The following is a 14,389-nucleotide window of genomic DNA, read 5'->3' as shown; positions in this document are numbered from 1 at the left end:
ACCAGTATACCAGTACACCAGTATACCAGTACACCAGTACACCAATATACCAGTATACCAGTATACCAGTACACCAGTATACCAGTACACCAGTAGACCAGTACACCAGTACACCAGTATACCAGTATAACAGTATACCAGTACACCAGTATACCAGTACACCAGTATACCAGTACACCAGTATACCAGGACACCAGTACACCAGATATACCAGTACACCAGTATACCAGTATAACAGTATACCAGTATAACAGTATACCATTATACCAGTATACCAGTATACCAGTATACCAGCATACCAGTATACCAGTATACCAGTATACCAGTATACCAGTATACCAGTACACCAGTACACCAGTACACCAGTATACCAGTATACCAGTACACAAGTACTCCAGTACACCAGTATACCAGTATACCAGTATATCAGTATACCAGTATACCAGTACACCAGTACACCAGTACACCAGTACACCAGTATACCTGTATACCAGTATACCAGTACACCAGTACACCAGTATACCAGTACACCAGTATACCAGTATACGAGTATACCAGTACACCAGTATACCAGTATACCAGTATACCAGTACACCAGTACACCAGTACACCAGTATGATTTTATTAAAAAATAGTCCGGGAAAAAATCTCTTCTAGTTAAAAATGCTTGGGAACAAATTTTTTTAATCCCAGTTGAGTGCGCGCGCTAGCTTATGAATAGTAGGAATATTCAAACCATTGGTTTAAATCTTTAATTTTAAATCTATAAGAAACGTTTCCTAATTTTTTAGTCAATACAAGAAAAAATATCAAAAAACATGATGACCATTTTCGGGAATGTGTTCAAAACAAGATTGTTTGAGGCGGGTAGTCAGGAACGAGGTTATAATAGTAGTCAGGTTATAAGAATAATAAAAGAATTCTGTTGTTATGAAAACTTGTTGACCACGTTTTGTTGGCGTTGGGACATTTCATGAATAGGACAGTTCACAGAAAAGACATTTCATAAATATCAGATTGTTAATTCTAGGTCTGATGTCCGTGGCTTAATTCTCCCGGCTCTAGGAATATCAGATTGGAAACATCAAGGAGTTGTCGAGCTTTACAGGTCTGAACTGGTAATTTCATGTCGATTTTCCAACTTATATAGACCCTGCTTAACATGAACCTATACAAAATTCCCCTTGTCGATCAGAGCCGCAGCTCTCATGAATATATGTAAATCATGAAACACAGCGTTCAGCAATAACCTTAACAGTCAAGAGAAAATATTCTAGACTTATTTTAAGAAGATATAAACATTAAACACAATATATATATATGAGCTCTCAACTAATTTTTTATGCATATATATATATATACAAGGCTTTTAGGGCGCTTCGCGCCCATCTACTATTTCAACTTTGAATTGTGGCTTTATCTGTGAGCAATTTTCTCTTTGTACGAGGGAGGGGGTGCAGAACATATGTTAGCCCCGCAAACTGACCTCCGGAGCCTCCTGATTCGCAGAATGGCCTCCTAGCAGACTTCAAGCCAATCAAAATCGTCTCTGAGTCTCATGCTACGTCTGACAGGCTCCCCAACTCTGTCTCACGTCCAGCAATTCGATATTCAATGAAAAATATTTCGCTTTTACATCCACCAAAAGCCTTTTTTTCGACAAATCTCAACATGTTCATCAAGTTTTTAATGGTATTGGTACATAAACAATTTTATTGAGATAAATACTTCTTATTTTGTTTTTCTAAATATCACAAATTCCTAAACTTGAGCAGAACTATTGCAGCTTTATGTAAAGAAAGACAAATTTTATATAATTTCACAGTTGTATCATTTAACGAACCTAAATATACAGACTACCACCAATTCACAAAACATTATAGTGTTTGAGAAATACTTAAATTTGTGCTTTTATTGTATTTCATTTTAAAGTATTTCACAAAAACTGTAATGGTTTATGAATAAGTGATAGTCTAGATAGATTTGTACATGATACAACTGTGAAAATATATATATTTATTTTTAAGCTTCGCAACACAAAACGTTGTGGTGTATATATACCTTTTAATCAGCCTTGTGCTAAACAAATGATTAAAAGACTTGGAAAACTAACTGGAAACAATTGTTTACTGATTTAGCGTAATTTGTTGTATGAGTGTGAATAACGTCGAACCCCTTATTTAAAATAAAATATTTTTTTAGTTAAATATTTCGTAGGAAGATCTCAGATGAAGGATATATGCTGATATATTTATCTTCAAGAGGAATAGGACAGTCTGAGAGTACTAGAGAATATCTACATTCACTCAGGGATATTCTTCTAATATTCAATATATTCAAGTACTATAATTTTCATATTTATATACAAAGAAACTCTAATCCTTATTTCTTTGTAACCTAATTGTGTAAACCTTAAATATCTAATTATATTATTTATAATATTAAAGGTCTGCGACATTATGTAGCAAAGATATAAGGATTAGACATTTTGAGTTTGAAAAAAGAGTAACATAAAATTAAAATGACAAAGTTCCCAATTTTCCAAAAGTATCTTTAGCTAGATAATTGATTTAGTATATGTTAGTATATGCAGTTTATTTGGATAAAACCAATGCACACTGTTTTCGCTTGATTTCCTTAGACAAATAACGTTGTTATGGTTAAGGTCCTTTACAATAGGTTGGCTGTGCACTGTGCTGTACCCCCTTCCCATTTCTGGGAGCAATGTAAACAATCTGAGTGCTGCCTTTATTCCTTTTTAAGAATTTCCGGTTGAGTTTCCTCTCTCAATACAGCCTTAACTATTCACTCACTCTGGTTTTAAACTAATCTTAATGAACTCCCTACTCATGTTTAATAGTTTACATTCATGAAACAAACTATTTATTTTTTAAATTTTATACTAAATATAAATACAACCCCCCCCTTAAAACCCCTTCATTATAGTCAAAGAAAGTTTACTCTCTAGGGTGGTAAGCATAAATCAATGGCACAATATAAAATAATCCTGTTAAGTTATTTCTGTGTTGAAAACAGCCGTAAAAACGACTTGGCCAATATTTTTTAGGGCTTAATAAGATTCGAGGAAGGTTATTGGCCTGATTATTGTTATTATTATATAATGTGTGGAAAAAATATATATATGTAATCTTTAACAAATAGTTGAGATTAGTAATTAACACTATAGACAAAAAAACTATATCCTTTTTACATTTGGAAAATCACCCTTTTATAACTTATCAGTTAAGTACATATTCATATCGTCTAGTAATTAAACTGTCAGTAATTTGGATAGGATGATATAGATTATGCATATTTTATGCATTTATCCTGAAGTTTTTATTTTAGACGTCTGGAAAAGAATTTATATATGAGCTTGCATTTCTAAAAATATTATTTACGCATATCTTGAGAAATAATTGATTTTAAGTCAACAAATTTTATTTTGTGATTTTAAGACTACGTTTCATGAAACATTTACTTTAAATTGATAGTTTTGATGCGTTATTGTTTTCAAAAACTTTAAAATTATAATTTTTCCATTTCCATAATTTTAAAAATAAAAAAAATGAAAAAATAAACTTGAAATTGTTTAAAATTTTCTTTAACGCATGAAGATTTGATAATTTTTAATATATATATCGTAATTAAATTAACAAACCTCGAAAAACTCAAAATTGAGAATGGCTTTGTCAAAGTTTTTTATAAAGATTGGTCTTTTAGAAAAAGCTCAAGATAAAAAATATGCTCGATGATTCTGAATAATGCAGGTGTCCAGTTGGTCCAGTTTCAACAAGGATTTATATTTAGTCTATTCGAAGTTTCTGTTTTGAAAATATTTATGTAGAGAAGATACAAATTTATATTCAGAAGTTCACTTCTCTCACAAAACAAGACAAAACAAGACAAAACAAGACAAAACAAGACAAAACAGGACAAAACAAGACAAAACAAGACAAAACAGGACAAAACAAGACAAAACAAGACAAAACAAAACAAGACAAAACAAGACAAAACAAGACAAAACAAGACAAAACAAGACAAATAAGACAAAACAGGACAAAACAAGACATAACAGGAAAAAGTCAAAAATCCTTTTTAAAGTAACATATCCTGAGTTTAACATTTTTTAATGAAAAGATAGCTTCGGCTGTAATTCACCTTTTGCTCTTGTGCCATCAAGATCAATTTCCAACTATAACATTTTTTATTACCAAGCTTAAGTTTGATTCTCATTGGAATATGTATTTTAAAAACGAATTCTTTCCTTTTTTAATAATAACAAGAATATTTGATACAGAGAAGAGGAGTACACAATGCCTTCAGGTTTAAGTACAATCTTAGTTCAAGGGCAGAAAGGGAGGGAGGGGGGAGGGCCTGCAGGAAGAAAATTACTTTATATTACATAGAAAAGAATTCCCAAGGGTCCAATACTTTTGCTCCCTAGATCCAGCGAAAGTGACATATAGATGAGGTTCTAGAGTTCAACAGAACATAAAAGAGAAATAATTTAGTGTTTAGCGGCAACATGTCGCGCAAATGCGCTTTATCCACTGAAACTGTTCATTTGACCTTTTTTTAAAGGGTGAGTTGGCGGAACTGAAAAGGAGTTGTACCGTCACGTGTGTAGGAGAGGAGGAAGGCCAACCACAACAATTTCTCGTCAGAGCCACATTCTCCTCATTTTCTCGTCCGAGCCACCTCGAAATCCTCGTCCTTTCAATAATATTTTTTTCAATCCTCCCAGATAAAACTATTTTTTAAGAATCGGGTCACGTTAGGGCATAAATGAAATGTTGAATTTTTTGTCAATCAAAAAAAAAGTTTCAACTGAATTAAAGTTTTCAAGTTTAATGTCCTTAAAATGTTCACTTTTTTACGTGCATTTTCAGATATTCCTGGCTTAGAATGCCGCAAATAATTCCAAGTTTATAAAACTTAATCTTTTTTGTTAGTGAAAACCTTAGAATTTTTCCGTGTGATTCCATGGGGAAAATGATAGGCAGAGGTATAACCATCGAGATATTATAACAAATGTTTTGCTATTTATTTTATAAAGTGAAGGTTAGCCATTACAGAGGCAGAAGAGATTTAAGTTTTATCTAAATAAAGTTTGACATAATTCTCATGGGTTTAAAGATTCCAACATGATGTAATCATTGCATATTACTTAAGTCCATCCATATTTTATGCCCTAACGTGGCCATATATCTTCGAGAATTGAAAACTTTAAAACTCGTAATAATCTAAGGACGAGGATTCCGAGGTGGCTCAGACGAGAAAATGTGGCTCGGACGAGAAATTGTTGTTGCTGGCCCTCGTCCCCTCTGTGTAGGTCAATTGAGTTTAAATGGGGCAATAATTGGCTAAAGGAATTGAGTCTTTACCACTAACTCAAGTTGTTTAATTCCTAAAGGTGTAAAACTTTTATATTTCAAACTTAGATTATTTTATCCACAGAATTCATAGTTGAAATATCTGAGGTCTACGACATTAGGTTGCGGGGGGGGGGGGGCAAAGGGCAAATAAATAAAGGAAAAATGTGTATTATACTCAACCATGAAAAACTCCCTTACCAATTCAGAATATTTTGGGGCAAATTTTTTATTTGAGGGCATTCTTTTCAGCCTGGGGAAAATTTGTGTTGCAAAAATCTTAAATCTATATTCTTTGGATTATACATTAAGAATGTTTAGACACAGAATTTCTTCTTGGGGGTAATATTTTTATTTAGGTAAAAATTAAAAATATTTGGTAGAATTCTAAAACACTAAGGGTTAAAAATGTTGAAAAAAGCGATTAAATTTAAGTCTGGTGGGGAAATTTGAATAAGAATGTGTGAGTGTAATTTTAAAAATCGAATTTGGGGGCATTTTTTAAAGAAAGGGAGCAAAAATAAAAAGAATCTGAGCTTATATTAAAAAATGTTCTAGTAGAGTTTGAGTTTGCTTTAAGAGTTGGGGGCATAAACGAGTGTATGTTTTTATAACAAATAAGCTGAAGGGCCCGGCGTTGCCCGTGGAAATAAATTTTTTTTATTTATGAGAAAATTAACTATGCTTGGAACTATATAGACCTCAGTCAAGGACTTCTTGCCCCTAGGGGGCAAGTTTTCTTGAGAGTGGGGCTTAATCAGGCTAGGGCTTGCTCCCATTGCCCCCCCCGTAGTTGCGCACCTAAACCGATCTTGCCCATGTTTTTGTGGGGGCCTCACATCACACTAAGGAAGGTTTAGGGATGGCCAGAATTCAAAATAAATTTGCCTTAAAAAATGTTGCTTTTTCAAAATCACCTTAAAAAATCGAAAATCCGCGAAGAAGTGTTAGATGATTTAAAATTAATGCCACAGAGCAACAATTAAAAGTTTACATCTAAGATTGGCGTCCTTAGGTGAAAACTATAGAATGGTGGATATCGAGATTAATGCTTGATTATCTCTTTTTCTTAATATTGAGACTAACCTAATCTTGTACTTTTATCCTGAAAAGTGTATAAAATTCAACCAATCAGAGCCGATAAATTTGAAATTTTGCGCGCCATTTAAGATTTATATACAGAAGCGGGATTAATTTTAAAAACCGGCTTTTGATTTTTCTCTACTATATCCAAGAAAGAACGGTTTAAGAAGAAAATCAAAAGTGTGTCCATTGGATATTCAGATTAAGTAATCGGGATTAAGGATACCTCATTGTAAAGTTTTCAGCTCTGGACGCCTAGTATCTATAGAAAATGCACTAAGAAATTAATATATTGGAACTTTTATTTGAAGGGAGCGACCAGCAATGTATGGTAGTTGTACTGAGAATGTAGTATTGTAGAAATTTTAATGGTGTATAATTGCTGAGTTTAAGCATAAAGCTGACGTTCAAAATCATCTGTTCTAAGAATCAATTTTTAAAAATTATTAAATACCAACGACAAAAAATGTAACTCAAATTCTACAGTAAACTAATTAATTGACAAATTTCTATTGAGACATATTTCTGCACAATTAATTAATTTCCTACAGAATTTTTGAAACATTTTTTGTCGACGTTGTTTAATAAATAAAAAAAAATCGATCCTCAAAACGTAACCATCCGTATGGATTATTTTAAAAGCCGGCTTTGCGCTCAAATTCAGTAATTATACATCATTAAAATGTTTTATTTGTCTCAAATAAATCCTAAAAAAATTCTCTACAATGCAACATATTCAGTTCAACTTCCATACATTACCGGGTACTCTCTTTAACTGCTTTTCAGGAATACTAAATATAAACTTTTACATATTAAATGGTAATTAAAGTGATATGAGTCAAGATTTACTATTTAGAATAAATGAATTATTAACACTTTTTGTAACAGGATATATGAGTAAAATGAAAATACATATTACATATAGATCACCGGTTGTAACTAAATATAGTTGTACGATCTCGTCCATGATTTTCATGAATTTCTAATAACTAATAAAGAGTTTTTCATAAAAGGTGCGTCTAGAGTGGGTAATCATTTTGGTTTTGTTTTTTGAAAACTTTTTATAAAACTTCCAACATTTCAGAGCTGTTTCTGCTTTTATTAAACTTTAAAATATTTTTTTCCTAAGAGAAAATTATAAAATTAAAACTAACAAAAAACTATTTTTTTGGTTAGATTTTCGCAAGTTTTTTCTTTCACCGCAAAAATTTGCCATATTTTTTAATAAAAAAGTCCAAAAACCCTGAAAACCCCAATGTGCATCTCATGAGATTTCAAAATGTGGTCTCTTTTATGATTTATCTAATAGATTCATAGTGGAACGATTTTCTTCATATCTTCATCCAGTTTGACTTTAAAGGGACAAAAATCATAGAACACATTTTGGAAATCCAGAGACCAGACATTTCCGAGGTTTTTAAATTGTTTGAACTGATTATACAGCTTATTTTCCATGTTTTTAAGACATTTGTGAATGAAGATTTTCGAGTTAACTTTAGATATAGAATTTAGCAAGTTGTGTATTTTTAAGGTGAGCTGGTGATGAAAAGATATGTCGCAGTAAAATATGCACAAACCCTATCCCCCTAATGTGTGTATATATAAATACCATGAACTCCAGGCTCTTTGGAAGTTCAATTCTTTTCAGAAAGAGCCATAGAAATATTAACTTACTGCATACAATTTGACGCCAAGTTAAATTTCCCAAAACATACCCTCCTCCTTTATTTCTTAAGCTANACCCTCCTACATTATGAAATGAAAGTATTTCAATCCTAATTCTATTTTAGGCCCAATCCTGCTCTATACAGATTCTGTTATCAATGCGCTCACCGCCGAGGTAGATAAATAATATTTGGGAAACTATAAAATAGAATTATTTGCTTGTTTAGTTTTGGTTAAATTTCATATAATTTTGGTACTTGTTTAGTTAGGTTAAATTTCTTATAATTTTTGTACTTCTTTAGTTTGGCTAAATTTCTTATAATTTTGGTATAATTGTTTAGTTTGGTTTTTACATTAGATTTCTGGGGGGGGGAGGGGGGGGGGGGGGCAAAAAAATTTGCATTTTACTCAACCATAAAAAGTAGAATACCTATTCTTTTCAGTTGGGAGTAAAGTGTTGGAAAAAATTTTATCTTTTTTTTAAGGGCATTTTTTCAGTTGGGGACAACTTTTCCTGAAATCTTAATTTTTTATTTGGTGGGAAATTTTTGTTAAAATGTTAAATTGGTCCAGCCGTTTGGGAAGCTATGTAATGAACAAATATATATGAGTAAAGATCTTTATTAAATAGAATATATTTAGGGAAAAGAGTATTTTAAGAAGTTCAGTTTAGTGATTAGAAACCTTCAAATCTTTCCTAGAAATAGGGGAATCAGTATAATTTGATCTACAGGGTGTCACACAAAACATAACATGCAAGACGGCTTGAAAGTCGCCTTTGATCTTTGGTTTGATTTGTGGCATTCAGTCGTCAGCCTACAGGGTAACCCACAAAGAATAAGTCTATGAGAACTATCTGATACTCATAAAATTCCAAAGTTATACTAAGTCTTCTGCCTCTGCCTTGAATATTGTTTTTCAAGGCAGATCATCCTAAATATAAGGAAATGGACAGTATAAACTCCGTATAGTCGTCTCTGAAGTCTCATCCTTTGTGGTTTAACCTGTACTTTAACATGTATGATTATTAAACTAATAACCACAAACTTTTCCTAGTCCCAGCTTTTTCAAAATGTGGTCTGTATTTTTTGTACTGTCAATATTACATTTGTTCAGATTTCAATATTAAATAAAACCAAAATTGTCGAAATCTAAACGATATTGTTTTTATCTCGTATAATATTAAAAACAGAAAAAAAGGCAGACCACATTTTTAAAATGCCAGAACTTTTTTGTAATTATTATCACTAGATTTTACTTCAAGTCGTCTTGCTAGTGTCATGTTTCTTGGGACACCATGCATCTTTATAAAAATATATATAATACTAGAAATTCAAGGCGCTTCGCGCCCATCTCCTAAATTAATTGTGAACATGTTCTCTTTGTGTACATCGTAAAACAAAACAAAAATAATTCGCGGATTTTCACAAAAAATTTCGCGGATTTTCAAAATTTTTAAAAATTTAATGACGATCGAATTTTGATGGAGCAATCTATGAAATTTTGATGATTCATAAACCTTCCCTGGAGTCCCTAGATGTCCCACAAAAAATTTGGGCCCGATCGGTTCAGCCGTTTTGACGTTTATTGGATACAAACAAACAAACAAACAAACAGACAGACACCAAAACAGACAAGCCAAATTTATATATAGATTTGGCTTGTCTGTCTGTCTGTTTGTCTGTTTGTTTGTTTGTTTGTATCCAATAAACGTCAAAACGGCTGAACCGAACGGGCCCAAATTTTTGGTGGGACATCTAGGGACCCCAGGGAAGGTTTATGAATCATCAAAATTTCAAATATTTGTCTCCATCAAAATTCGATCGTCATTAAATTTTTAAAAATTTTGAAAATCCGCGAAATTTTTTGTGAAAATCCGCGAATTATTTTTGTTTTGTTTTACGATGTACACAAAGAGAACATGTTCACAACTAATTTAGAAGATGGGCGCGAAGCGCCCTCTAAGGCTAGAAAGAAGGGCGCGAAGCGCCTTGAATTTCTGGTATATAATATATATCTAGATAATAGATGGAAACCCTGAGGTGCAGAAGATCAGTAAGCTGGCAAGAGTTCGAGGAGTTTTCTCTGGGAATCCATTGTTCGCAGCTTACGGGAACAGAGATTCAGATATAATGGCATACAAAGCTCTCAGCATACCAGAGGATCATATATTTAGGTAGTTCCTAAGAATTAACAGTGTCATAGTTCCGTATGAGGAATACTGCCGATCACCGCTTGAGGAATTTACAAAATTTAAGAATTTTTATATCCAAAACAGGGCCTGAGCTGATGGGGGCGGCGTTGGGACGCACGCTCCTCTGTGTTCCTACAGGGGGGCGACCGCCCCCTCTGTTGGAATTCGAAAACTATTATTACTCACACTACTGTAAATGGACCATCAGGTTTTAAGTCAAAACACCTATACTTTTTCTTCAGGAGATGTTAATATGCAGTCTATTACTTAATTATAACCTCAATTTTCAGAAAATGCCACCTGGGGATTTTTCCGCAAATCCATTTTAAAGATATCTCAGAAATCAAGTGCATTTACAGGTCTAAAATCAAATGTAAATTTTGTTTTAAGACTTTAATATGCTTCTTCTGGTTTTTTTTTGCAATATTTTTTGAAATGTTTATAACACTATGATCCTCCAATTTTGTAACGTTTCATGAACAGTCAAAAGACATATTGTAGTAAAAAATGAAAGTCCAAAGCCTGAACGACTAACTAGATACGGACTGAAAAAGTCAAAAATCATTTCTCTTACCCCTCGGGGAGGGGGGGTATGATTTATTCTTAAATTTATACACCCCGGAAGGAAGGTACAGGGTACTAGAAAGGAATAAGATCTTGATTCACGTAAAAATAAAAAAATATTTTCTATTAAAAGTTTATAGTTGGTTGTGGTGTTGAGTAAGAATAAAGTTGTTATAAAGTGTAGAATGAAATTAACATGGATATTCACTTAACAGTATATGAACTAGTGAGTGATGTAGATAAAAGAAAGATAAACACTATTTACAAACTAAATCTCGAGCTCAAGAAATAACTTGGAACAAGTTACACTTACAGCTAAACTTAATCCCATCATATTACAAATTTGCCAGCAAAGTGTAATATTGTTTCTGTAAAATTCTTGTGGCAAAGTTCTCTCAATTTTCCTTTGATCTTAAACAAACTTATTTTTACAATATTAACGCATAAACCTATTTCTTGGAACTTTACAATTTGATGAGATTTTATCAGAGTAAAACCGTTTAGTCAAGTATGACACTGTAAACCCAGGTTTCGAGGCAATTATTGTCACAGCTCAGAGTTGTAGATAATGTTCTGACAGAGGAAAGCTCAGATTTGAATATAATTCTACTCCAAAGATCGAATCATATTTTCATTGCTCTTACCTGGCAAAAATTCTCTCCCACCTGAAGTATGTACCTGGTGAAAGGCTCATGTCGTCTCCTAAGATATAGATAAAAACCACATATGACGTCACATGTTATAGAGGCGACAGTGAGGTTATATGAGGTTTTTATCTAACTATCTTAGGCGACCACATTTTCCGTTCATTGGAGCGCATCGACAGTAACCAACCTTATTTAAGAGCCTTTCTCCAGGTACATGCTTAAGGTGGGAAGGTTTAAGGATGCGAGAGAATTTTAGTCAGGAAAGAGAAATGAAAATCTGATTCGATCTTTGGAGTAGAATTATATGCGTCTAAAAAATTAAATATTAAGCTTCTTTATCTTTCATATTGCTTTTCTACTTAAATCCCGTGTAAATCTCAAGCAGCTTCTGAACTACTAGATGCTTTTAAACTTTCAGTGCAGATTAAACTTAAAGCTGCTTGTAAACTTTTGCAGCTTCCAGATTTTAAGCTGCTTTTAACTAACAATTTGTTTAGGCTGGATGAGGAGAGTCTTCTGGTTTCTCAGACAGATATAACACCCAAGACCTTCCGCGAACATATAGATGATCTAGAGAATATATATCCTAAATATATTCCACTATAGACGAATTGAGAATATATATCCTAGATATGTTCTAATATAGATGATCTAGAGAATATATATCCTAAATACATTCCACTATAGACGAATTCAGAATAAATATCCTAGATATGTTCTAATATAGATGATCTAGAGAATATATATCCTAAATAAATACCCTATAGACGAATTGAGAATATATATCCTAGATATGTTCTAATATAGATGATCTAGAGAATATACATAATAGATATGTTCCGGTAAAGATGATCTAAAGAATTTATATTCTAGATATGTTCCACTTTCAGATGATCTAGGAAGAATAAATCCTAAATATGTTCCACTTAAGATGATTTATTCTAGAAATATTTCCCTGTAGTAACCAGCACACCAAGAAACTTTCTCATCTTTAGTCTAATATAATACAGATGATATTATCAGATAACTTATTTCATATTAGTGAACATCAAAGAAATTGGAATCATAACTAGTCTATTTTTATGTTGCAGTATTCTTTACACACTGAGCAGAACGTTACAGCGTACATTTTATACATAACTGAATAAAATCTGACAAGCTACTATAAATTCTCAAGGTTTCTTGTCAAATTCTGACGGCTCTTCTGTTATTTATCCAATTCCTCGGTTGGAAAAATTAGAATTAATATCATGACTTGGTTTACTTTATTGTTTAACAAACAGCTGTACAATGTTGACAAATATTTGCGACTTAGATACTTCCGGATCCTTCATAGTATCTCGTTGTACAGTACATGAAACCGTTTACGGTCTCCAGTTCCAGAATGCACAAAATAAACAAATAAAATTTGTAATGTTTAATACAGAGTGAATAGTCAGACACAATTAGAACAATTAGAAGTATGGAGAGGGGGAAAGTTTGTTTGTGACAAATGTATAAATCTAGTTCCTACTCTCTCCTAGTACATCACGTAGAGTAGAGAGTTCCCTTTTCTCTCTCCTTACATATAATATCCTTGGAGACATTGAACACTTAAAACAGATGATGGGAGGACTAAGTTTACAAGTAGGATCAGGATATAGAGGTGTCTGTATAGAGCTAGGATCCAGAATATGAGTTGGAATAGGATTATCTCCCCTGTAGAACCTGCTCCGCCTGCAAGTAATAAAATCCATTCAATAATATTTCTTAAATAAATCTTTACAAGCTGGTAAAACGACGATATCTTCCACGTTAATAATCTGGTAACGTTTTTTTAGAGCAACCTTTAATTATCCCCATTTGCAGCTTTGATTTAGACAATGGCATAAAATTCAAATATAACACTGATGAAGTAGCAAAACAAGCGTATAGCCTAATAAAACCATGAATTTAAGGCTGAAAAATATAACATTTGCAAACAACTAAAAAAGGCTCCAAGTCGTAGTTCCGGACTTAAAAAGGATTTAAAAGACATTAAACAGTCCAAAATTAAATTAAATCCTCTTCGTTTTGTATAGCTAAAATTGAGGGATCAACGCTAATCCCTGGAATTCGGGATTAAGTTTGTAGATTAGCGCTACAGCTCCCATAAAATTTTTCACCTCTGATTTTTAGAAATTACAACTAAATTTGTGATAATAATATACATGTAAATAAACGCTATCAACCTGATACACCTTGGAGAGCACTAAATAGTCTCTAGATAACTTGAACAGTGTATAGTAGTGGATAAAAAGCAGTATTCCCTAAACAGTAAAATACAATTATCGCCAACTCAAATTAAAAAATTGTAAATATTAATTGAATTTCATAATTTGTTGGCCCTCTCTAATCTTATTGGATCCAGATTTTAACGAAAATAAATAAAAATGATTGAAGCTATACTATAAAAAGAAAATCTGAATGAGCTTTGTTTTAATTAAAAGATTAATATATGAAATATAGGTTTACAACTCTATGTTAGTTTACTAGATTAGTTTATTGCAACGTGTAGACTAGTGTTTACACACTAAACATAATAAACCTACACTGGATCATTACAAAATATATTATAGGAAAAAAAGAGGACATGGGGAATTGAAAAAGGGCTATTAATTTCCCGAGAGGGTTATTTTTACAGTTTAGAAGGTTTTGTGAAGAGAAAAGAGAAAAAGATGGAAGGTTTAGAATTGCTTCAATTACTAGAAGACAGAAGAGACAACGTCGTCCTGTGAATTGCAATTTGTACTGTAGTTAGATACTGTACACTGTAGTTAGATACTGTACACTGTAGTTAGATACTGTACACTGTAGTTAGATACTGTACACTGTAGTTAGAT

At 32.5% G+C, this 14,389-nt stretch overlaps 2 protein-coding genes across 2 annotated transcripts in view; one reads left to right on the top strand and one right to left on the bottom strand.

The window, feature by feature from the left end:
• Positions 1-1,030: 1,030 nt before the first annotated feature.
• Positions 1,031-12,938, top strand: LOC111708599 (phosphatidate phosphatase LPIN3; the record flags this gene model as incomplete). Its single annotated transcript, XM_023482026.1, is given in 6 exon segments — positions 1,031-1,108; positions 2,218-2,310; positions 4,301-4,326; positions 8,249-8,298; positions 10,145-10,299; positions 12,026-12,938. Coding segments are annotated over 5 exon segments (411 nt in total). The 3' UTR covers positions 12,135-12,938.
• Positions 12,777-14,389, bottom strand: part of LOC111708597 (transmembrane protein 39A) — a 36,088-nt gene continuing 34,475 nt past the window's right edge. The window contains exons 13-14 of the mRNA XM_023482022.1: positions 13,739-13,816; positions 12,777-13,244 (exon numbers count right to left, since the gene is read on the bottom strand). Coding sequence (XP_023337790.1) covers positions 13,218-13,244; positions 13,739-13,816 — 105 coding nt within the window. The 3' untranslated portion in view covers positions 12,777-13,217. The remainder of the gene's footprint in view (positions 13,245-13,738; positions 13,817-14,389) is intronic.

This window comes from Eurytemora carolleeae, unplaced genomic scaffold (genome assembly GCF_000591075.1).
Source record: "Eurytemora carolleeae unplaced genomic scaffold, Eaff_2.0 scaffold854, whole genome shotgun sequence".
Lineage (NCBI taxonomy): Eukaryota > Metazoa > Arthropoda > Copepoda > Calanoida > Temoridae > Eurytemora > Eurytemora carolleeae.
This window is presented reverse-complemented; position numbering and strand designations above follow the sequence as displayed.